General features: G+C 40.6%; 1 protein-coding gene across 2 annotated transcripts; it reads left to right on the top strand.

Annotated features, from left to right (window-relative positions):
* Window positions 10,221-19,651, top strand: NPY5R (neuropeptide Y receptor Y5). Of its 2 annotated transcripts, none has more exons than XR_002346654.1 (2): window positions 10,221-10,828; window positions 11,201-13,831. XR_002346654.1 is itself a non-coding variant. In XM_003129011.4 (2 exons), the coding sequence occupies exon 2, from the start codon at window positions 18,001-18,003 to the stop codon at window positions 19,339-19,341; it is 1,341 nt and encodes a 446-aa protein (XP_003129059.1). In that variant the 5' UTR covers window positions 10,229-10,828; window positions 17,992-18,000; the 3' UTR covers window positions 19,342-19,651. The 2 variants fall into 2 exon arrangements, 1 of the variants encoding a protein (XP_003129059.1); XM_003129011.4 differs by lacking the exon at window positions 11,201-13,831 and adding an exon at window positions 17,992-19,651 and having other exon boundaries at window positions 10,229-10,828.

The following is a 25,426-nucleotide window of genomic DNA, read 5'->3' on the forward strand; positions in this document are numbered from 1 at the left end:
AAGTCTTCCTAGTAAAGATGTGCGGCACTGCCTAGGGGATGCATACAACTTTTATTACATAACCACTCTGATTGCATTGTCTTAAAACTGAAAACAGAATTCCAGGACAAATGGAATTCCCTGAACTTTGCTGAAAAAAAATGTTTTGTTTTTGTAATTGTTAGAATGTATACATACTATTTAAAGATCCATCGAAACTACAAATTTATTTATTTCTATCGATAGAGATGTACACAGACTCTGCTCTCCCCTCCTCCCCGGGAAAAACTTCCTAAAATATTTGTCATTAGATACATTTTTATGAAGTTGGAAAGGAATAATGACCGAGAATTAAGCCATCAGGATCATGTAATAAATGTACCATAATAGTAGGTATGAGCGTATATTTAAAAAATTCCCACCAAAGATTAAGGAAGAGTAAAATGGCTACATATTTTCCCTTTTTTTTTCCTTTTTTTTTAAACCAAAGATGAAAATATAGGGCATAATTTAGAAATTCCAATTATTTAAAGAGCAATAACTCCTTTAGGTTTCTGTTCACCTTCTATTTACCTCATGCCTAAGATCACAATTGCTTTCATGGGAGCAAATCCACCCCAAGGTCTTGATCATCAAATTGGCTATTTTTTTGTCTGCTGCAGGAATTATAAATGAAATAATTTAACTCTCTAAAAAGAATATATTTTTACGTAAGTATTTTTGCTATGTCAGCAAATACTTTGGATTGAATAATATAATGTGGACTTACTAGACATTTTCCTTTCCCAGGAATACTAAGAAAAGCACATTTGCAAGAATGTCTGAATTACTGTGGCCATTGTATTTTGTCATCTTACTAGTTTTTATAAAGTGTCCCCAAAAGGCAAATTTATAAAGCCATATTTTTAAGATATTAATGTCAAAACCAATCTTTGAAAGATCTTTGGTCTGAAAGACTTTTTTCTAAGTAAAATTTTGTGCTACAAAGGGAAATTTGAAACACTGAACAAAAACAGCAAATTTATGCAAATCTCTATGAATATCATTTATTAATGACTTTCCAATCTGTAAACTAGAAAACTTAAGCATAGTATAATAACTAAATACAATGTAAGATGCTCTTTTAATGTAATCTCACGGAATATTTGAAATAAAGTAATCAGAGTTGCTTAGAAATATGTGTTAAAGAGTCATCTGACTTCCTCAACTGTGATAAAGAGAAGCTCTGTGTTTAAAGATCCTTTCTTTTTTTTTTTTTTTTTCTCCTCTTAAGTCAACAGTCAGCTGCATACTTCCTATTTGGGATGCAAACTAGATAAAACCTCACGTTTGCTATAGAGAGAGAATTTTTTTTGCCTCTTGTATATTTCCTCCTGAAGTTTCACAATAGTTGAATCTATAAACCATGGCTAGGGGAATTAAACTAATGAAAACCTCATGTTCTTTTGGGCAATAGGTTCGTTCCATCACTTAAACAGAGAAATAGGATCTACTCATTAAATTTCTGTAGATCTTAGTTTTATTATCTAAAAAAAAAAAAAAAAAAATGGAACTTTATGGTCTAGCCCTTTAAATTCCATGAGTCAATAATTATCTAGATAAAAGTCTGTTACTATATTTACTACCAGAATTTATCCACTGTAATTACTTTATTGGTCTTCTGATGAATTTCTTCAGCAAGAGTTAAAGTTCCCTAAAATGCTCTTGGTGGAAAGAACTCAACTGCACCTACACATTTAAGACCTCAGCTGAGCCTTAAATAGTACTCAGAAATTCTTGGGCTTGGGTCTCTCCCAATACCTCTCCTCTTTGGAGCTATCTCAGATTGCCACCCCTCTCCACCAGCATGCCACCTCGGGCCCTCAACCTCAGTGGACTCCTTCCTTCTGAAAGGAGTAGAGCCATGGGGTAATTACTCCCTTTCACCTTGCTCCTTTGGCCGTGGCTGCTCCAGCCCCGCTAATCCAGCTACAGGCACCATATTGCCCACCACATTAACCCCCTCAGTCTTTCCCTTGATAGCCCAGACACCACAGACAGAGACAAGCCATCACCCTTGTGCTGTCCTGAGGTCCTGACCCACTCAATCCACAAGCATAGAATCCAGGAGCTGTTTTTCCCATAAGTTCTAGAAGGTTTGTTACACAACCATAATATAACACAACAATTCACTTTCCTTGGCTCAACACTGAAAACAAAAAGAAGACAAAATTGCCCACTCTTCCTCATGATACCTTCCTTACCCTGGCCATAGTTTCTCTAGCGCCCTTCTCTCTCCTGGTCGCTCCTTCAAGACTGAGGTACACTTACTGTCCTCCCACAGCTCCCTCCATGGCCCACTTGAACCCGCTTCTGCCTGGGACATCATTGACTAAACCAGTGGACACTATTCTGATGTTATTTCTTCATGTTGCATGTAACTCTCTTGACCAACCTCTCCTGGAGTCTTCTTTATTTTGACTTCAGGATCTACATACACTTCAGATGGTTCTCATTGCTTCTGAGCTGTTCCTCAGCCTCCTTCCTCAGGGTCTTCTGTCTCCATCTCCTCCTTGGGTGGTCTTCACCTTGGACCCTCTTATATCAATGGGCCAGAAGTGGCTCCTGTGTGGTGGCCTAAAATGTCCCCTAGAGTATTCACTTCCTCACAGCAGGTCAGGACACCAACATCGCACCAGACCATTCTCAAATTCTTGTTACTGAACATAGATTTCCATGCCCAAGGAACAGTAAGACCAAACAAAACTGAAACATTGGAGTTGAGAGCAGAGAAAGGTTTACCGCAGGAGACGGGTGGCTTGTGCCCACAAAAACTCTTCCAGAGGGTTTCAGCTGAGCATTTTTCAAGGCAAGGTGAGGGAGAAGGGTGGTTGGTTGTTGCAAACTTCTTGATATCAGAATCCTGCATTTTTGCAGCTGTCCACAGAGGTCAGGTCACTACGTTTCTGTAAACCTCCAACAAGACAAATATTCTCTGTTCTACAGCATTTTATCTCTGTGTGAATAGAAAAGTGCTATACCTTTAAAGAGCCTTGAGAATGGGCTCTGCTGTATATTTCAGGCTATGGGCAGCATTCTTAACTTGAGGCAGAAGCAATAGAGCACAAAGGTTAAAGTAAAAGAAAGGGACTCAATGTGGAGTCAGATTTGCTCTTTGCAATTACATTCTTACACATCTACTTTAAATGCAATCCAAGGGGTTCCTGTCATGGTGCAGCAGAAATGAATCTGACTAGGAACAATGAGGTTATGGGTTTGATCCCTGTCCTCACTCAGTGGGTTAAAGATCTTGCATTGCTGTGAGCTGTAGTGTAGGTTGCAGACTCGGTTCAGATCTGGTGTTGCTGTGGCTTAGCATAGGCCGGCAACTGTAGCTCCGATTAGACCCCTAACCTGGAAACATCCATATGCCATGGGTGCGGCCCTACAAAGCACAAAATAAATAAATAAATAAAGTCCAAAAAAATACATATTTTAGCCTTATAATCCCACCTACTTTACATACTCTGTGACTGTGCCCAACATCTGCTAAACATTGATAGGGCACACCCTGTAACCATAAAAGACATGCACCTACTGTTGCCCTTCAGAGCACTGAGCAAGTCTCCCCATCTGGCTGCTGAGTGATATTACCTAGACACTGATGCCCACACTGTTACCTTCTTCCCCCCGGGGTTTCCTTCTACCACCCTCTTCCTAGTGTTAGTCCACACCATTGTCTCTGGAAGGTCTCTTGCTGGGAGAAACTTCCCTGTCATTCAAGCCTGTACAAGATAAAGCTTGTGTGTCCTGCCTTCTGTGGTCCTGTCTCTTCCCTGACTGGCCCTGATATTCCCAAATTTGCCAGAGATCTCATTCTCAATCTATTTCTTTCTTTCAAGCAGAATCACACCCTCTGCCATCAATAACCCACTTGTGCATTTGTAATCTTAAATCTCCATGTAAAATATAGCCCTCTTTCAGGTTTCCTTGGCAGAAGTGCCTCACAGCTGGCAGACCTGTTCCAAGGCAGGTTCATCACCTCTACACCTCAAGCCGAAACCTGAAGATTTTTCTCAGTATTTCCCTTCGTCACACTCTCAAATTCAGTTGGTCTGAAATTCAATGGGTTGGGTGGAAGTTGGTCACACATTCCCATTGATATCACCCCATAATACCTCTTAAGCATGTTCTTTTACAGCCATCAGGCTCTACTTATTTCTCTACTACTTGGCCTCTCTGCTACCAGCTGCTGTCACAGCCCTCCAGTGATGTCATTGCCCAGCTTAAATTATTCAGTTGCTCTCAGGATCCTTCAAGTAAAATGTAAACAAAGTCCTTCGAGCCAACATTTTTGGTATCAATCTCTACCCCTTCCAAATACACTTCAGTCAGACTGAACTATTTGCACATCTTTGAATGTCACTGTTTAATCATCTATATGCTGTTTCTCCACTAGTCCATCTCCTCCTTCTAGTGGATTAACTTTCTCAGTTCTTCAAACTTTAGGTCAAGTGTCTCCTCAACCAGGAAGCCTTCCCTCTCTACATCTTCCCATATCCCTCCAAAGTCTGAGTCTTCACTCATTAATATTCCTACTGCACTCTGAGTTTACTTCTAACTCAGAATTTATCACTCTACACTGCAATCAACCACATATTCACACAATCTACTGCACTACTGTGATCTCTGGAAGGCAATGACTATCTTTTTCACCTCTCAAAACTCAGGGCCTAGAATAATCTCTGGTATATAATACGGTACTGAAAACTGTTTTGTTGAAGGATCGAAGAACAAGAAATAGGATAGGATTATGCAAATTATGAACATCACAGATCAAGCCCATTTTTTCATCCCAAACATTAAAAAAAAAACTTCAGCATTTGTAGCTATGATGGATTATTATAATTTTTATACATATACATAACACATTATATACATCCATACATATTACTACTATACTCCTATTGATTTGTAAAATATTTTTGGATTTTCTTATGCATTGATTCTGCTTTCCCCATTAAGTGTAAGCTTGAGAACCGAAACTCACTGTCTTAGTTGTTTGTTTACAGCCACACCCAAGGCATATTGAAGTTCCTGGGCTAGGGGTCGAATCTGAGCTGCAGCTACAGGCCTATGCCATAGCCATAGCAACACCAGATCTGAGCTCCATTTGCAAACTATGCTGCAGCTTGTGGCAGTATCTGATCCCTAACCCACTGAGGGAGGCCAGGGACTGAACCCACATCCTCACTGAGACAACGTCATGTCCTTAACCTGCTAAGCCACAACAGGCACTCCAGAACTCACTGCCTTTGAAAATGCATAAGATATCTAATAGAGAATGTGTCTCATGCATGTTTCTACCTGCTAAATAATATACTTTTAAAAGCTGAGTTACCCATGAGCACAACAAAATATGGCAACAGATACATTTATAAAGAGCATGTTATTTGACCATATCTACTTTTGATTCTGAGTTTATGCTTTGAACAGTTCTCTAAACATCCTTTTTAAAGACCACTCAAAACAAACTGACATGCCAAGAGTGAATAAATAAACTGTTTCCCTTTCATTTCCACTTAAATATAGCAAAACTATATTTAGACTAATAACTAGATTTAAAATACCATGAAAAATGAGTGAAGAAATAGAAATGTATCTTAAAATAATAATGAGGTGATATTTATCAACAACACTTTTTGAAAGGAATTTTAATCTACCAAAGGGAAGAATATATGACCCATATGTGAATTTACATGACAGGATACCACGTCTCCAAAAATCCTTGTTCTCTTTATATGTTTTGTAATAAACAATTTTGAATAATGCAATTACCTACAGAATTAGTCACTGTAAGACACTTGCAATTTTTTAAAAGAATGAATCAAGTATCATTATATAGTTATTACCTACCAGTCAGGGTATAGAATGTGCAGTGAGTGGGAACTTTATCAATTATATTGCTTTCTTCTTTTTCTCTTTTTCCTAATATGGAGGGGAAACAAACAATGCTTATGACCATCAAATTTTTCTGAAGACCCAAAAAAGTTATTTTTCTACCCATATGTCAGTAATGTGTGCTTGCTAATGGCATAAAGTCATAGGTACTCAGAGCTCAAAGGGGGCTTCAGACCTGCTGATTAAAACATCTCATTTTATAGACAAAGAAAGACTAAAAAGATCAAGTGTTTTTGTCTAAAGCCACACCATTCATGTGGAATAAAACCTGGCTGCAATCCATCTGTTCTGACAAACAACCATTATACAAATAAATGTGTGATATGTGATTGCGTAACTATACACGTATTTTGCATGTAAGTGTGTATCTATTTTTAACATGAAAAATTACTTTAAGAAAGAACTGTATACTCTCTCTAGAATCAGTCACTGCTTTATATTTAATGGTTTAATCATTAGAGAATCAAAAAGAAAAAGTTTTGCTTAAGTAGCATAGTTCTTTTCAGAAGAAGGTAATAAAATGTTTATAGTTCCCCGTTAGCACCTCAAAATTATCACTGAATTCCCTGGGGAAAGGACACTATGCATGCAAATATTTAGTGTTAGCTTTTTTAAAAGTAGCTTTTGTTACTTAAAAAATTGCATGTATTTCACCATTAAAAGTTAGTTTCTTGTTTTAAGTCCCAAATATTAATTATATAACACACTACTTTGATTCCAAAGAAACGCATCATAAAAATATTTTTAGGAGTTCCCGTCATGGCTCAGTGGTTAACGAATCTGACTAGAAACCATGAGGTTGCAGGTTCAATCCCTGGCCTTGCTCAGTGGGTTCAGGATCCAGTGTTGCCATGAGCTGTGGTGTAGGTTGCAGACATAGCTCGGATCCCATTTTGCTGTGGCTCTGGTGTAGGCCGGTGCTACAGCTCTGATTAGACCACTAGCCTGGGAACCTCCATATGTCCCAGGAGCGGCCCTAGAAAAGACAAAAAAAAAAATTTAACACACAGAAATGGCCTTTACCATACCTCTTAAGAATTAAATATTCAGATTTATTGTGATAGAAACCGTAAACAAAAAAATGTTTACGCTTAATAAATATAACAAAAGTTCTCAGAGGAAAAAATGAAACACACAAGACAATACTATTTTCTTTAAGTTTACTTACTTCCACTACTCCTACAACTGAAATTCGAGATCACATATCATTTGAGATTATATCAAAGTACTGCAGTAATTGTCCTTCACAAATGGTAACTGTTATTAAAATACAGCAATAACTTTGACAAAAACAACAGGTATTCCTCAGAGAAATGTCACCCCAGGCATTGTCTGGAAAGTGTTTTATTATTCAATAATTTGTCTAGGCATCCCAAGTAATTTTTAACCTTTACCTTTATAGATAACGCTTTTCTTCTATAACTGATAAAGAACCATGGGAACTGGAAAACAGCCAGTTTAATTTTGTAACACACATAAAATCCAACTTAATTTCCCAAATGAACATTTTATAAATTGTCAGTGGAAGAAAGACATAAAGCAGAGGTGGACATTACTATTTCTGTTCCCAGGGGTATTTTCCCCTTTGCTTGAATGTTACTCCATCAAATAGAAATAAAATTACTCTATTATGTTCTAAAAAGAATGATGATTAGTCTTGAATCCCTCCTGGAAAATTTGAAGATCTAAGCACACTTATCTTCCTCTTTATGTAGCATTTTGTTAGAATTTTCAAATTCACAACTTATTCAAAAAAAAGGATTTCTGGAGTTCCCATCATGGCTCAGTGGTTAACGAACTTGACTAGTATTCATGAGGACATAGGTTCGATCCCTGGCCTTCCTGTGAGTGGTGGAGTAGGTCCCAGACGCAGCTCGGATCCCGAGTTGCTGTGGCATAGGCCAAGCTGCTACAGCTCCGATTAGACCCCTAGCCTGGGTATAACCATATGCCTCCTATTCGCCCCTAAACAAACAAATGAAAAAAAAAGTATTCCTAATAATGTGTTCTCTCCATGGCTATCAAACATGTATATAATATATAAAGAAGAAATTCTGACTATATATTTGAGACGTGTGTGTGTGTGTGTGTGTGTGTGTGTGTGTGAGAGAGAGAGAGAGAGAGAGAGAGAGAGAAATAGGGAGAGAGAGATGAGAAGAGAAAAGGTGAGTTAACCAAAATCTTCATCTCAAATATATGTGTAATAATAGTTACTTCAACCTCAGGGTTCATGTCATCAAAAGAAAAAAAAAATTCTGGAAAAGAAAGAATTACAATCCATCTTATACTTTTAATATGCAAAAGCTTGTAGCATAGACTAGTTGTATATTTTTTTTTGAAAGATGGTATAGGGATAAGGGTAGGACATCCCCAAATATCCCACAATGGCATATGCATTATTTTGAGTTAAAGTCACTTACGAAATGACCAGTGCAAGAAGAGCAGTCTGACCCTCTCCTCTGACTCCCTAAACACAGAAATAAACCTACTGTATGGAAGGTGCCCTCCCTACAGCCTTACCATCAGAGGTGGGAAATCTGGGGTGAGAAGCCTGTATGAATACACCTTGTTACTTTACTTTCCCACCCTAACCCCAAACTCTGTTTAGGTTCCTCCCTAATTAAACACCCAAAGTGTAAATTCCTTTGTCCTGTCAATTCTTCACAAATGCGTTGTTTCTTTGTCTAAAAGGTGTAAAAGCTGCCAGCTTTGGCCCCTGCTCTCATTTTTAGGACACCTCTATGCACATGAATTAATTTTTGTTTCTTTTTCTCCTGTTCACCTGTCTTGCCTCAATTTTATCATTGGTCCAGCTGCAAGAACTTAAGAGGGAGAAGGGGGGAAATTTATCCCTTGTGGGCAATAGTCACAATGGGCTTCACTTGGAAGTTGTTTTAAAGCCAATGTGCACTTGGAAGCCAGGTGTATTGTAACTGGGCATGGCATGGAAGGGTAGAAACATACGTGGAGGGTGTGGCGCGTCACCGTACAGATGCTGGAGTTAAGAAAGTCCGAGAACCAAGCTTTCTCTTCTCACCAGGCAGCCCTTCTAGACACTTCCTTCCTTGCATCCACTGCATAGCCCACAGATCAGCTCAAACGGCCTATTGTGTTAGAACAGTGAGGCATGAAATGGGAACCAGATACACTGGGGTATTTAAAGGCTCTTGGATGACTCCTGGCAGATAAAACAGCAATCTATACAGATCCCTTAAGTATCAAATGCTAAAATTCAACAGATAAAGACCACAAGACTTTTTCGGTGACTTCTGTGCTAAGAGCTAGTGGGTGCTGCCCCCAGAAAATAGATTTTATGCACCAGTCCTCTCCAGTTTATAGAGTACTTGTCCCACGGGATTGCACTCATCACCGCATACGTGATGCTGTGACTGTCACATAACCATTCTTCAATTTTAAAGTGTGCAATTAGTAGTTCCCATTTTGGTGCAGCAAATTAAGGATGAGTGTTGTCTCTGCAAAGGTTCAGGTTGCTGCTGTGGCTCTGGTCCAATCCCCAGCCCGGTGCAGTGGGTTAAGGATCTGGCATTGCCACAGCTGTGGTTGCACTGGAGGCTCATGTTCAATCCTTAGCTCAGGGAACTTCTATACACCTCAGGTGCTGCAAGAAAAGAAAAGGTGTGCAATTAATACATCCTTTCTTGGGTGGGGCTATGGTCAAAGACATGTGGACCTCTATCTGCTACAGAACCAAACGTGGGTCAGCTGGCCTGCGTTCAGTAAAGCCAAGCTACTGATTCCAGGTTGCAGTGAATTAAAGTACAGTGTTTAGTTCAGGGCACCAAGCAAAGGCAATGAGCAGCTCATGCAGTTCCAGGGAAGGGGCTGCAAAGTGTGTGTCAGCTCTTGGAAAATTCTCAGATTGGTTGGCATCAGGTGAAGTTTCAAGCATCAACAGTCTAGTTTCAACTGGTCCAGGGTCTCTGTGCTTGTGGTTAGCAGTTTTCATCTGGAGGGGTGGAAGGGGGGGGTGTCTATTTCCTGTAAAAACAACCTAGGAACATGTGGGGTTTTTATCCGTTATCTTTCAGGGAACTGGGAGTTAGGTGATTCTGTGGATTCTGCTACAAGGGGGATTTATAGTCTAAATTATTACCTTGCCCAGCCCAACAGCTATTCTTTGTTTCTACATCTTCAAGGTTCCTCATCATTAACTCTGGAACCAGCCTTTTGAGGAAGGCTGGAAGAATAAGCCGTTTAAATTACGGGGCGGAGGCACAGAGGATTGTATACATTTCATCCCCAATCTCTTCTCCCTTCTCTCTCTCTCTCTGTGTCACACACACACACACACACACACACACACACACACACAGCCTAAAGTACCTGACAAGTAATAACTAAAAATAAGGCAAGGGTGTGCTATACAAATTTGGAGGCATTAGGAATAGAGATTTCATAGAGTAGAAAGGGGAGGACAAGTTTTGTTTGTTTTTGCTTTTTAACCTACAACTTTTTCCACCTCGTCCTCTCTTACATCCTCGCGAAGCCCAGCGCAGCCCCAGGAACCGTGGGTCCAGCCCCATCACCCCCAGCCCGCGCCCACGCCTCTCTCTGCGGCTCCAAGAGGAACCAGTCCCTGCTTCGCGGGGGCGTCTCGCCACCCACCCCGCGGCCCCGCATCCCTGCAGGTCAAGCCAACCTCAGCCCAGGCGCCTCCCCATCTCACTCCGGAAGGTGCGAGAGAGCAGCACCCTGCTTTGGTTCAGGTTTTTATTGTTATTATTTCTCCGAAAAAAGAGAAAACGTGGCCTTGAAGCGTCCCCTGGGCGCAGGAGCTGTGAAGGCGCCGCGCCCACGCCGGCCCCGAAACACACGTTCCCGCGCGGCCTCGGCAGGTGGCCCGGGAGACTGGGTACTCCATCCTCCGCCTCTCCTCGTTCACCCGCAGGTAGGGTCGCCCGGGGGGGGGGGGGGGCTCGGGGAGCATCGAGGTCGGGAAGGGGTAGAGCTGGTGGCGGGGTCCGCCACTGTACGGCGTGGAGAGACCGCGGAGAGACCCGGAGGAGCTGCGAAACAGGCGCCCCCGGGTGGGCGCGCAGAGCCGAGCTGGAAGAGAGGGCCGGGGTCCCCTGGGAGGCGGGCCAGTGGGGTATGGGGTCCCGGCTGGGTCTGCGGCGCCCTGCACCTGCCGCGCTGCCCAATGATGCCGGCGACAGGGAAGCTGTGAGCCCAGGTCTGCGGTCGGGGACGGGCGCCCTAACACGGCTCTGCGCCTTGAGTTCCGAAACCCGGTATTTCTCCCCATCTCGCGGACCTTTAGGTTCCTTTTAAATGGACTGAACCCATCCTGTTGGTTCGAAGCCCGGAGACATCGGGGTGGACGTTGAAGTCGCCTGAGGCGCTCCCAGCGGAATCTGCACTCCCAAGGCAATTGTAGATTTCAGATTTCTCCCAGTAGAAAAACTGCCATTAGAATTGGGGAGAGCGTGGCAAGTGCCTGCGTCTTTATCAGCTGAGCGGAGCTGATTCAAATTTCGGATCCTAATTTTTCCAGATTTTGGCTTTAGGAATAAATCGTAGGAATATTTGAGAACATGGAATCTCGCCATTTTTCCAGATGGCAGCAAAGTAGGCATGGTTGACATTTTAGCTTTGCTAGAGGGGAAAAAAAAAGAAAATTACATGTCTTTTCTTCTTTTGTGTGATTGGCATCCTTTTTTAGAAGATGTGCATTTTCATAAGGCAGGAAATGACCCTAACAAAGCGACCTTATTTAAAAGTATAAGCTCAGTCGTCCAAGTTCCTGGCCATTCTTCTCATCATTCTTTTTTTAAGAATTATTTAATTAGCATATCTAAAGTCTGTTCTCAAGATTCCTTTCATCTTGGTGTCACATAAATTACAATATAACTAAATATGTCTTTATAAGACATTGCTTTTTTCTTTTCTTTTCTTTCTCTCTCTTTTTTTTTTTTTTTTTTTGAGTCACCACAGTTTGACCAAGAGCTTGAATTTTTTTTCACTTTTTACTTTGAGAATTTAAGTTTAATGTTTCAGCCCGGGAATTCTGAGGGCAAGGGCTTTAAAAACGAGGTATAAAAGAGAAGAACAAAATCTCACAATTAGGCATTGCAGAGGTTTCATAAGTCAATATCAGATTTCTTCTAAAATAATATTTCTTTTTTTAAACAGTCTCTGTTTCATAATTTCTCTAGTGATATGGGATGAAGAGAAGTTCACATTTAACATGACTTTTATTATGGATAAAATGCTTGGGCTGCATGAAATGGTACAACTTTCCTTGTAACACTTGTTGAAATGCAGGTGGTTATTAAAGAGATTTACATTCCCATGATAGGCTTGCCTTTTGTGCTTTTCAGGGGAAAAAAAAAAAGTGAAGGGGTAAGTTTCAGGAAAGAAATCCTGTGTGCTTTTTTCCTTTCATTTTAAAGTTATGCCTCTACCGTAGATCTTTCGATCTTTCTTTTTCCTTTTTCCTTTTTCTTTTCTTCTTTTTGGGAGTGTACACATGGCATATGGAGGTTCCCAGGCCACCAGCCTATGCCACAGCAATGTGGGATCTAAGCTGAATCTGCAACCTATACCGAAGCTCATGGTAACAACGGATCCCAAAGCCACTGAGCGAGGCCAGGGATCAAACCTGAAACCTCATGGTTACTAGTTAGGTTCTTTTCTGTTGTGCCACAAGAGAACTCCAGATTTTTCGATCTTAAGAAAACAAAGACTTGAATCTTATTGGACAGAATTTTCATATGTTTCAAATGTCCCTTGGCTACAAGGAGGCACTTTTGAAGGAACGGCTTGGCCTCCCCTATTAACCGCCCCCCCCCATTTTTGCAATATCCATTATGCAGTTGTAAGGGGTCACCCACCAGAGCAAAGATTGGCAGACTGCTCCTTTCGTGAAGAGCACCATATTAGGTGTTCTGTGTGTGGCTGGGCTACAGGAAAATAGGGGAAGTTTAACCATGTAGTTACGCCAGAATAAAATGAATGAATGAATGAATGAACGAATGTTAGGTGAGAGAAAAGCATAAGGGGAAGTGATAATTTATCAGTCTGTCAATAGGTACACATAAATATTCATCGTTGATCCCCGACAATGCAAGTGTTCAGGCTGTAGTTAAAAAAAAAACATCGCTGACCATCAGAAGAATGCTGTTCATTCATTTATTCATTTGTTCAGTCAGCCATCATCCATCACCCAGAGCCTTTTATATATCAGTCATTGCAGTCTGTAATTATTGGTGGGAACCTTGAATTAAGTTCTCAGAATATTCCTCACATGGCACCTATATGAGTCAGAGCCTTGCAAAGCACCTTATCCACCAGAGTCTTGCAAAGCGCCTAGTGTATTAGATGTTCCGTAAATGCTAGTTGAATGAATAAAGGAAGAAACAACTCATTTTCTTAGTTACTAGAGAAAGGAACCTCCTTGAAAATTATGTGTAAATTAGTGTTGTTTAGGGAAGGAAAGAAGTGTTGCCCTCAATTTTTCCTGTGTCCAGTGAATACTTGAGGGGGCATTTTTTTCCTTGCTTACTAACAAGTCAGTGGTTTTATTATTTAATGAAGCCAGTATTTGTGTGCATAAAATAGAAAAGTTATCAGTGATCAATGGTGCCATCTGGTGTACTTTTTCATTTAAATAAAAAATGCTGTAAGTCATTTTTACTATTTAAGTTTTCTGTTGCTATGTGATAGCCTTTATCAATAAAAATATTTATGAGCAGACCTCAGAGATGCTGCTGATTTGGCTCCAAGTCATTGCAATTGGGCAAGTCACATGAGTTTTTGGTTTCCCAGTGCATATAAAAGGTGTGTTTACACCATACTATAATCTAAATGTGCAATAGCATTCTGTCTTTAAAAACAATATTCATACCTTAATTTAAAAGTAATTTTTTTGTTGTTGTTTGTTTGTTTTTTAGGGCCGCACTCTTGGCATATGGAATTTCCCAGGCTAGGGGTTGAATTGGAGTCGCAGCTGCTGGCCTACACCATAGCCACAGCAATGGTGGATCCGAGCTGCATCTGCTACATACACCATAGCTCACAGCAATGCTGGATTCCCTACCCACTGAGCAAGGCTAGGGATCAAACCCGAATCCACATGGATGCTAGTCAGAGTCACTTCCACTGCACCACAACAGGGACTCTAAAAAGTACTTTATTGCTAAGAAATGTTACCATCATCCAAGCCTTCATTGAGTCATAAACCTTTTTTGCTGGTGTGGGGAGTCTTGTCTCAAAGTTGAGGCTGCTAACTATCAGGCTGGTGGTACCTGAAAGTTGGGGCAGCTGATGTAATCTCTTAAACTAAGACAACACTGAAGTTGGCTGCATCAGTTGTTCCTTTCAGGAATGATTTCTCTGTAGCACGAAAGCCTGTCTGATTGTATTTTACCCACAGTAGAAGTTCTTTTTAAATTGGAGTCAATCCTCTCAAAGCCTTCTGCTGTCTTATCAACTAAGTTTATGCCAGATTCTAAATCCTCTCTTGTCATTTCAGCATCCTTCACAGCATCTTCACCAGGAGTAGATTCTAGCTCAAGAAACCAGTTTCTTTGCTCTTCCCTAAGAAGTAATTCTACACTCGTTAAAGTTTTATCATGAGATGCAGCAACTCAGTCACATCTTCAGGCTCCACTTCTGATTCTAGTTGTCTTGCTGTTTCCACCACATCTGCAGTTCCTTCCTCCCCTGAAATCTTGAACCCTTCAAAGCCATCCGTGAAGGTTGGAATCAACTTCTTCCATACTCCTGTTTATGTTGATATTTTAACCCCTTCCCATGAATCACAGATATTCTTAATGGCATCTAGAATGGTGAATCTTTTCCAGAACTTTTTCAACTGACTTTACCTAATCCATCAGAGGAGTCATTATCTATGGCAGCCATAGACTTACAAAAAAATGTGTTTCTTAAATAATAACACTTGCAAGATGAAATTACTCCTTGACTTCTGGGCTGCAGAGTGGATGCTGTAGTTAGCAGACAAGAAAACAACATTAATCTCTTACATCCCTGTCAGAGCCCTTGGGTGACTGGGGGCTTTGTCCAAGAGCAGTAACATTTTGAAAGGCATCTTTTTTTTTCCTAAGCAGTAGGTCTCAACAGTGGGCTGAAAGTATTCAGTAAACCATGTTGTAAATGGATGTGCTGCTCTTCAGGCTTTGTTGTTTCATTTATAGAGCACAGGCAGAGTAGATTCAGCATAATTCTTAAAGGCCCTAGTATTTTCAGATGGTAAATAAGTGCTGGTTTCAACTTAGCTGCATTAGCCCCTAACAAGAGAGTCAGCCTGTCCTTTGAAGTTTGAAGCCAGACATTGACTTCTCTATCACTGTGAAGATCCTAGATGACATCTTCTTCCATTACAAGGCTGTTTGGTCAATGCTGAAAATCTGTTGTGTAATGTAGCCACCTCATGAATATCTTTGCTATATCTTGTAAGTAATTTGCTGCAGATTCTATATCATCATTTATTGGTTCACTTTGTACTTTTATGTTATGGAGGCAGCTTCTTTCCTTCAGCATTGTTATCCAACCTCCAGAAGCTTCAAATTTTCTTCTGCAGCTTCCTCACCTCTCTCTCAGCTTTCATTGAATTGAAAAGAGTTAGATCCTTGCTCTGGATTGGACTTTGACTGAAGGGATTGTGGTGGGTGGTCTGATCTTCTATCCAGACCACTAAGACTATCCCCATATCAGCAATGAGGCATTCCTTTGTCTCTTTTTGATGTATTACAGGTAATTTTGTAGTTCATTAGGCAATCCTGTCCAATCTCTAATATGTAGCAATAAATAAGTAATATTGTGGTATTAATATTACATTATTAATTTCCTTGAAATGAAAAAACTTATTACAGAATGCTGTATTAGTCTCACTTCTACATTTAATTTATGCTTTGATATCTTCCTGAAACAATATGAATTTATTTAGTCTTTTAAGGTTGAAATCTATTTTCAATTTTTAAATTAAAAAATCAACAGGTAAATTTTGGTTTTTGTTTGTTTTTTTCTCTTTTTTGTCTTTTCTAGGGCCGCACCTGCGGGATATGGAGATTCCCAGGCTAGGGCTCCAATGGGAGCTGTAGCTGCCAGCCTACACCACAGGCACAGCAATGCAGGATCCTTAACCCACTGAGCAAGGCCAGGGATTGAACCCACAACCTCATGGTTCCTAGTTGGATTTGTTAACCACTGAGCCACGACAGGAACTCTGGTAAGTTTTGTCTTAAAGAAAACCAGCATCCTACTGTACAGCACAGGGAATTGTGTCCATGGAAGATAGTATGAGAAAAAGGATGTGTGTGTGTGTATGACTGAGTCACTTTTTTGTACAGCAGAAATTGGCACAACATTTTAAATCAACTCTAATTTTAAAAAATACAAAAAATAAATAAATAAAACACCAGCAGCAACCATTCAGTAGTTTAATTCACAATAATATGAACAGCTCAGAGGACCGAGAGCTGGTCATGAGATGACTTTGCCTTATAGGATCATGGTCTCGTATCTGTAGTACCACTTGATAAACATTTATTGAGTGCCTACTGTATACACGTAGATCCTGAGCTAGTGTCTCTATACTTGAGAAGCTTAGATTTGAAGACTTCATGAACTCGATTTTTGTTCGAACTTTACTTTTCCCATAAATATTTATTTTTTCTTCATTTTCCTGTAAATATTTAAACACCTTCCATGGTGAAGTTACTGTGCCATGTTTTATGGTAGAGGACAGTTTCTGCTTTCCCACTGCTTATACATAAATAAGGTAGACTGGATTTTATGATCACTGAAGGGCAAAACAAATTGTGTCCTGTAGCATCAGACAGCTATGAACAAAAAATATGCAGGGGTTCCAAAAGGAGTCATGTTCAGCTGAATAGATCAAGGAATACTGTAGGGCAGGTGACTTTTAAGTCTGACCTTGATTGATGTCAGGAAAGAAGGAACGTTTAAGGTGAGATTATAAGACAACAACATGTAGTACTTACCTTGACTAGAGAACACTATTAATTAGTTCTAGTAAATCAGATCTCCTGAAGTTCTTATCCACGTTTGCTTTTCCTTTCCTTTAGAGTATTTCTACATAAAATTAAAAATGGAGTTCCCTTCCTGGAGCAGTGGAAACGAATCCGACTAGGAACCATGAGGTTGTGTGTTCAATCCCTGGTCTCACTCAGTGGGTTAAGGATCCAGCATTACTGTGGCTGTGGTGTAAGCTTGCAGCTGCAGCTCCAACTGGACTCCTAGCCTGGGAACCTCCATGTGCCTCAGACACGGCCCTAAAAAGACAAAAGACAAAAAAATAAATAAAAAACAAGGTCCTAGGAGTTTCTGTTTTAGTTCAGCGTGTTAAGGACCCAACATAGTCTCCTTTTGGATTCAGGTTTGATCCCTGGCCTCCTTCTGTGGGTTAAGGATCTGGCATTGCTGCAAGCTGCAGTGTAGATCACAGATATGTCTCAGATGTGGTGTTGCTATGGCTGTGGTGTAGGCCCCAACTGCAACTCCGATTCAACCCCTAGGCCAGGAACATACATTAAAAAAAAAAAAAAAAAAAAAAAAAACCTTCTGTGAAAACAAAAAAATCAAGGAGGTCCCACTGCAGCTCAGCAGAAATGAGTCTGACTAGTATCCTTGAGGCTTGGGTTTGATCCCTGGCCTGGCTCAGTAGGTTAAGGATCCAGCATTGCTTTGAGCTGTGGTATAGGTCAAAGATGTGGCTTAAATCCCTCAGTGCTGTGGCTGTGGTGTAGGCAAAAAACTGTAGCTCTGATTTGACCTGTAGCCTGGGAGTGTCCATATGCCTGCACAGGATGTGGCTTTAAAAAAAAAACAAAAAACAAAAACAAGTTCTGCAGTTTTAACCCACCATGGAAATGATGATAGATTTAAACTTATAGTAATTGTTATCAGCTAATATTTGTTCTTGGGGCCAGTTAAAGATGTCGCTTACCTTTTTAGGAGGTGACTAAAGTAATGGCAGCAGACTGTACACCTTTGGTTCCTTCTCAGTGGATAATGGAGAGTAGTCATGTTTTTTCAGGTGGCTAATTAGCGCCTTTTTATTCCACCCAGGGGTACAACATGGGTTCAGAGATCCCAGATTATTACAACAAGACACTTGCCTCTGAGAACAATACTGTGGCCACTCGGAATTCTGGTTTCCCTGTCTGGGAGGACTATAAAGGCAGTGTGGATGACTTGCAGTATTTTCTGATTGGACTCTATACCTTTGTAAGTCTTCTTGGTTTCATGGGGAATCTCCTTATTTTGATGGCTGTCATGAGGAAGCGAAATCAGAAAACCACTGTCAACTTCCTCATAGGGAACTTGGCCTTCTCTGATATCTTGGTTGTGCTTTTTTGCTCACCCTTCACTCTGACCTCTGTCTTGCTGGATCAGTGGATGTTTGGCAAGGTCATGTGTCACATTATGCCTTTTCTTCAGTGTGTGACAGTTCTGGTTTCAACCTTAATTTTAATATCAATTGCCATCGTCAGGTATCACATGATAAAACATCCTGTGTCCAATAATTTAACAGCAAACCATGGCTACTTCCTGATTGCGACAGTCTGGACGCTGGGCCTTGCCATTTGCTCTCCCCTCCCGGTGTTTCACAGCCTCGTGGAACTCCAGGAAAGCTTTGGCTCAGCGTGGCTGAGCAGCCGGTATTTATGTGTTGAGTCGTGGCCATCTGATTCGTACAGAATTGCTTTTACAATCTCTCTGTTGCTTGTTCAGTACATTCTGCCCTTGGTCTGTCTCACCGTGAGTCATACCAGTGTCTGCAGGACCATAAGCTGTGGGTTGTCCAGTCAAGACAGCAAGCTGGAAGAAAACGAGATGATCAACTTGACTCTTCAGCCTGCCAAGAGGAGCGGACCTCAGGCGAAGCTCTCCCACCACCCAAAATGGACCTACTCATTCATACGAAGACACAGAAGGAGATACAGCAAGAAAACAGCCTGTGTGCGGCCAGCTCCAGCCGGACCTGCCCTCGAGAGCCGTGAAGGAAGGCCTCCAGGGAAGGTGGGCTCCATGCAGAGCCAGCCCCCTCCATCCAATAAGTTCATGCCAGGGGTGCCCACCTGCTTCGAGGTGAAACCAGAAGAAAACTCAGATGTTCCTGAGATGAGAGTAAGCCGTTCTATTATGAGACTAAGAAAACGGTCTCGAAGTGTCTTCTACAGACTGACCGTCTTGATACTAGTGTTTGCAGTGAGCTGGATGCCTCTGCACCTGTTCCACGTGGTGACTGATTTCAATGATAACCTGATTTCAAACAGGCACTTCAAACTGGTGTATTGCATCTGTCACTTGCTAGGCATGATGTCCTGTTGTCTTAACCCTATTCTGTATGGATTTCTGAATAATGGGATCAAAGCTGACTTAATGTCCCTTATTCACTGTCTTCATGTGTCATAATGCTCATTGTTTACCAAGAAAAGAACATGTGTTGGGATCCTCTAAAATATATTCACAACAGCTATGTATGTATAATAAATTTTGTTAACATATGGAATTTATGTATAAGAACTCTGGGTTTGAATGCCAGTTCATAATATATGGAAGATAATTTTAATGTTTTAGGACATAATAAGCTCATTTAGTTCTACGAAGTCACTATTGATACAATCTAATATTTTAAAGAGTGGTTATATTACCTTTTATTTCACCTTGTCTTATAAACAAATGAATTATAAGTTCTTGTTGAAAATAAAAGTTATATCTAATCATCTCAGTATTTTTTTTGTTCAAAGTTAAAGTAAATAAAAATATTTTCCCTAAAACACATTTAATTTCAAGTATGAGGGATATCTATGAATCTGCATTCTTACTTCACAGATTTCTTAATATTGAGTTTGTGAAAATACAAAAAACTTTTAGTGTGCTCAGCAAACCCTAACTAAATGACAAACATATGCCCAAGTCATGATTTTCATTGTCAAAACAGGGTTCAGTTTTGGAGCCTCTACAGAAGAATTTTTATTTCTTGTTCCTGATGATCAAATTATAGATGTATCCCCATTATCTAAGTGACAAACAGTAAATTTTTCAAGTAAAAACAAATTTTAAATCTTTCCTAGACTTACATAACAACATCAACACTTTTTTTTTTTTAAGCTTTTTAGGGCTGCACCCACTGCATGTGGAGGTTCCCAGGCCAGGTGTCTAATGAGCTACAGCTACTGGCCTACACCACAGCTCATGGCAACACCAGATCCTTAACCCACTGAGTGAGGCCAGGGATCAAACCTGCAACCTCATAGTTCTTAGTTGGATTCATTTCCTCTGCGCCATGACGGGAACTCCAGAACCTTAGCATTATTAAACAAAGATTGTTTTCAAATACATCTTTTTTTGTTCTACCATTTATATATGAAATGTAATGGTATCTGGTTCTCCAAATATTAAATAATCTTAAAAGAATACTTGAAGTATCCACAAGGAAATAAAAAAGTTAGTTAGAATTTTTGGTCAAGATATGAAATGATTAGTATACTTTATTCTATTTCAGTTGTGAGGTCTCATATGCTCTCTTACTGAATTGAGGTCAGTCTTTTCAATTGGAGCTTATTGTTTTAGTCAATTTTATTTGTTTTTGGCCATACCCTGAGCATGTGGAAGTTCAAGGACCAGAGTTCAAACCCACACCAGATCCTTAACCTGATGAGCCACCACGGAAGTCCTGTTTTAGTCAGTTTATAATAGAACTGAGTCCCTGACAACACCTGAATATTTTTTTCACATAAGGTTCAGATGTGCAGAATAATAACACTATCCTCAGTTCCAGTCACTGATGTAACCACCCACTGTGTTGATTCCTGTTCATAAGGGGAAACAAATAGATAAACAAGATATTGTTCAGGTTTTCAAATAATAGGTAACCCTGGTTGTCACTGAGTCCATTGAAAGTCCAGACTCTCTGGGGGCTTTCTTTCACCTACCCCTTCCCTAGATGATGCCTCCATGTAGGGGCCATGTGCCCTCTGCTGGCTCCCACCTGAGTCCAGTTGAGAAATAACTATCTCGACTGCCTCCTTGCTACCCTGGCCTCTGACAGTGATGTATGAAGCATGGTCTGCTCCCAGCAGGGTCAGGACTTAGAGGGCCTGGTCCCAGAATACACACCCCTACTGATGCTGTAATCTCATCAACCCAGCCACATCCTCTAATTTGTTCTAGGATTGAGCTGTCTGCTCTGAGGGGTCCTGTGCTTTCCAGTCTGGGGACTGTTCAGGAGCTTGAAAGTCATCACCGAGAACACCTGTTGCGTGCAGGTCGCTCACCTGAAGCTGGACCTCTCGGGCTTATCCTGCCTTCTCCCCCAAACGCTACCAGCTGCCCCTCTGCACTGGTGTCCTTGCCTTATGTGGCTACGGAAGTGCTCTGCTTTTCAGCCCCTTTCTAGATTTTCAAACATGAAACTAAGTCCGTGCCCCCTCTGCTTTCACAGCACTTTGGCTCACTTTTGCTTTTCTCTTCCTTACCTTTTTGTTCTAAGGGCTTCTGCGTCTTTCTGCACACTCAGAATGCTTCTTGTCAATAAAATCTTAATTTTTCTCTGCACTATGGTTTACGATAACCCACTGTGCTGGGCTAGGGATTGAATCTGCATCCTGATTCTATAGTGATGCCGCTGATAGGTTGCGCCACAGAGGGAACTCCCTACTTTCCCCTTTAAAGGCTGGGATTCTAGACTGCCTCACCCTAGACCCAAAACAAAAAAGTCCAAGTTGAACAATAACCTTTATTTAAACAAAATAGCTATTTTCACCTTCAATTCTAAGGTTTAGCTTTAGTGGCCAAAGGGGGCAAAAGCTCACTGATAAGGGCAAATATAAACACACAAGGTGGTAATTTATCCTTTTAGAGTAACTTTTGTTAGCAAATGGACAATAACTGTCAGACTTCACAGATTTTATGCTGTTGATAGATGAGTTTAGTCAAAATGCCTAAGCTAATTTTGGGCTTTTAAACTATTGAACTCAAAGGAAGCCATTTATCTTCCCTAACCAGAAATGACTGAGTGTTCTTAGTAATTGAAAGTTGATAAGTTTGAATAGATTGGTGGATAGAAGTCATTAGGAGGGGAATTAATGGTTTTAGAAGATTATTATAGACACTAATTTCTTCCATGGAGACTTGGTGTATTAAAACAATTTATGTTCAATCTCCTCTCCATGGCTCAAAAGCTGATTATCTAACTTTTTTCCTCTTCTCTGCTAGTGTCTGACTTGATTGCCTGTTTCCTAACACCTTCTGAAAGTGTGGCTAGAGCAAACAGATGGAGATGAAATTGTAAAGTCAGCCTTACTACTTTTTAAACAATTATTTAAAAATATTTAACTCAGAAAGCCCTGTTAAATTAAGTTTTAGTGGATCTTTAAATTATTCCTCCTGGCTATGTTGCCCATTACAGTGGATAATTAAATACTAAATGAAAAAAAAAAGCACAAAGAGGATCTAAAATGACTAAATAATGAAGAAACGTGAGAATTATTTTATTCACGTATTTATTGAATACCTACTGTAAACCAAGACCTCTTCTAGGTGCTTGGGATACAGCAATGAAAAAGATAACTGCTGGTGTGATTTTGCTTCTGGCGGTAGGGGTGGGGTCAGTGGCATGATGCTGACATAGTAATAAGATAATAGTAACATAAGCAATTAGAACAATAAAACATGAATTATATACTAATGATGTAGTATATATTTAGACATATTCATTTCCTAGCATGCCTTATCAAAGTGCCACAAGCTGGGTGGCCTAAAACAATAGAAACTTATTGTCTGACAGTTCCGAAGGCTGAAAAATCTGAGATCAGGAGTTCCTGTTGTGGCATTGGGGATTAAGAACCTGACATATTGTCTGTGAGGATATGGGTTCAATCCCTGGCTTCGCGCAGTGGGTTAAGGATTTGGCACTGCCATGTGCCGAGACGAGCTCAGCAGGTTAGGGCTGAAGAATGGGTTCTGTGAAACTTAAGGAAAAAAGTTAACCTAAAACAAGACACAGAGACATTTATCTTAAGTAAAGGTGGGAAACGGGGGACTCAAGTTCTCAGGGATCAATAGGGCTGCCTCAAGAAATCACACTGCTTTTATTGTGCTCTTTAGGATTACATCAAGTGAGGAGGGGGTTGTAGGTGCAGGATATAAGTTTTTTAAAATTATTTTAAAAGTCACATAGCCAGCTGCTGATTAAGTTTTTATTCTGACTTTTAGGCATTTAACAATCATTAGCATTGAGGAAGCTTGGTATCAGCTATCTATGCATGGCATTCTAGAGAATCACCATTGCGCTTCTGCTGACTGCATGCCTATCTGCAGCAACCCTGCATGCCTAGGTTTGCACCTCAGTTCTCCTTGATAATGCATATCCTGCTAATGATCCCTCATAAACACCTTGGGGCCATAAGGCTCATCTTCCTCTTATTCTTTAGAGGACATTATCATGCTGTGTAAATGGTGTGCCTATCTGCACAGGTCCAGCGTGCCTAGACCAACGCATTATGTCCTCATTCAGCTGACTACATGAATAACTTATGCCTTTAGGTCTTTGTTCTTAAGCTTAAGTCATTTACCAGCACTGGGACTGTTTTTCAAGCAGGAAGAGGGGGTAAAGTAAAGCAGGACAAGATGGAGTTTTCAGCATACAAAGTAGAAGCAAAGAGGCTAAGAAAATACTGTAGAAACATGTCTCGCAACAGCCATGAGCTGTGGTGTAGGTTGCAGATGTGGCTCAGATCCCACGTTGCTCTGGCTGTGGTGTAGGCCAGCAGCTGTAGCTCTGATGTGACCCCTACCCTGGAACATCCATATGCTGCAGGTTCGGCCTTAAAAAGACAAAAAAAAAAAAAAAAAGTTAAAATGTACCAAATTCTATGTATACAAGCACAGACTGTACATGATGCTATTCACAACTGAGAGAAATATAAACAAATTAAAGATGCAGTTTTAAATTAACCATAGTACATGCTGTAATAATTTTGCAACCATCTTCTGCTTAAGATAATGACACTTAGCATCTCCATGTGAGCAGTTCTTTTGTCAGGTAAATTTCATTTCACAATAAAAAGTTCTCGCATGTTATTCATCATGTTTAGTGCAATAGCATAAACCTTGAGTAACCATAAACCTTGTAAACCAGGGAGTTCCTATTGTGGCTCAGGGGTTAATGAATCTGACTAGGAACCATTAGGTTGTGGGTTCAATCCCTGGCCTTGCTCAGCGGGTTAAGGATCCAGCATTGTCATGAGCTCTGGTATAGGTTGCAGGCGCAGCTTGGATCCCACATTGCTGTGGCTCTGGTGTAGGTCGGCAGCTACAGCTCCAATTAGACCCCTAGCCTGGGAACCTCCATATGCCACGGGAGTGGCCCTACAAAAGACAAAAAGACAAACAAAACAAAACCACAAAACCCTTGTAAACCACTACAAAGTACAACTAATGTTTCTGGAAATGCTCCCAAGTGGCAGAGAAAAGTCATCCAACAAGAAAATGTTGAATTGCTTGATGTGTGCCATAGATTGAGGCCTGCAGCTTGGTTGCCCTTGATTTCAAGATAAATGAATCCAATTTAAGGATAACTGTGAAACAAGAAAAAGAAATTAATAAGGTCATTGCTGCAGCTGTGTCAGCAGAGGCATAAAGCTTGAACTTTTTACAAAGTACCTTTTTATCTCATGTTGAAATTGCAGCTTTGTTGTAGGTGCAGGGTTGCCGTAAGAAAGGCACACCTATAGACTGACATGAAGTCATTACATTACAACTTAAAGCCAAAGGAAGTTGAAGGATCTAAAGCTGGAAAATTTAATGGAGGGAAAGGATGGTTTGATAATTTTAGAAAGAGTTCTGGCTTTAACAATGTTGCATTAATGGGAGAAGCTTCTGCTGACCAAGAAGTAGCAGATGAGTTTCCACACATCACAAAGGAAGTCATTGAAGAGAAAGGACATCTGCATGAACATTTTTTTAATGAGAAAAAAGTGTCCTATTTTGGGAAAAAAAATGCCACAAAGGACCTTCATTATAAGGAAGAGAAGTGAGCACCAGGATCTAAGGCAGGAAGGGATAGGTTAACTCCTCTGTTCTGTGCAAGTATAGTTGGGTTTATGATCTAGACTGTGCTTTTCTGTAAAGCTGCTAACTCCCAAACCTTGAAGGGAAAAGATAAACTTCAGCTGCAAGTCTTTCAATTGAACAGCAATAAGACCTGGACGAAGAACACTTTTTCTGGATTGGTCCCATTAATGCTTTGTCTCTGAAGCAGGAAGCACACTGCCGGTCAAAGACTACCTTTTAAAGTTCTTTTGATAGGAATTCCTGCCCTGGCTCAGTGGTTAACGAACCCAGCTAATGTCCATGAGGATGTGGCTTTGATCCCTGGCCTCGCTCAGAGGGTTAAGGATCCAGCATTGCTGTGAGCTGTGGTGTAGGTTGCAGATGTGGCTCGGATCCCATATTGCTGTGGGTGTGGCATAAGTAGGCAGCTGTAGCTCAGATT

Source organism: Sus scrofa, chromosome 8 (assembly GCF_000003025.6).
Source record: "Sus scrofa isolate TJ Tabasco breed Duroc chromosome 8, Sscrofa11.1, whole genome shotgun sequence".
In the NCBI taxonomy this organism is placed as follows: Eukaryota; Metazoa; Chordata; class Mammalia; order Artiodactyla; family Suidae; genus Sus; species Sus scrofa.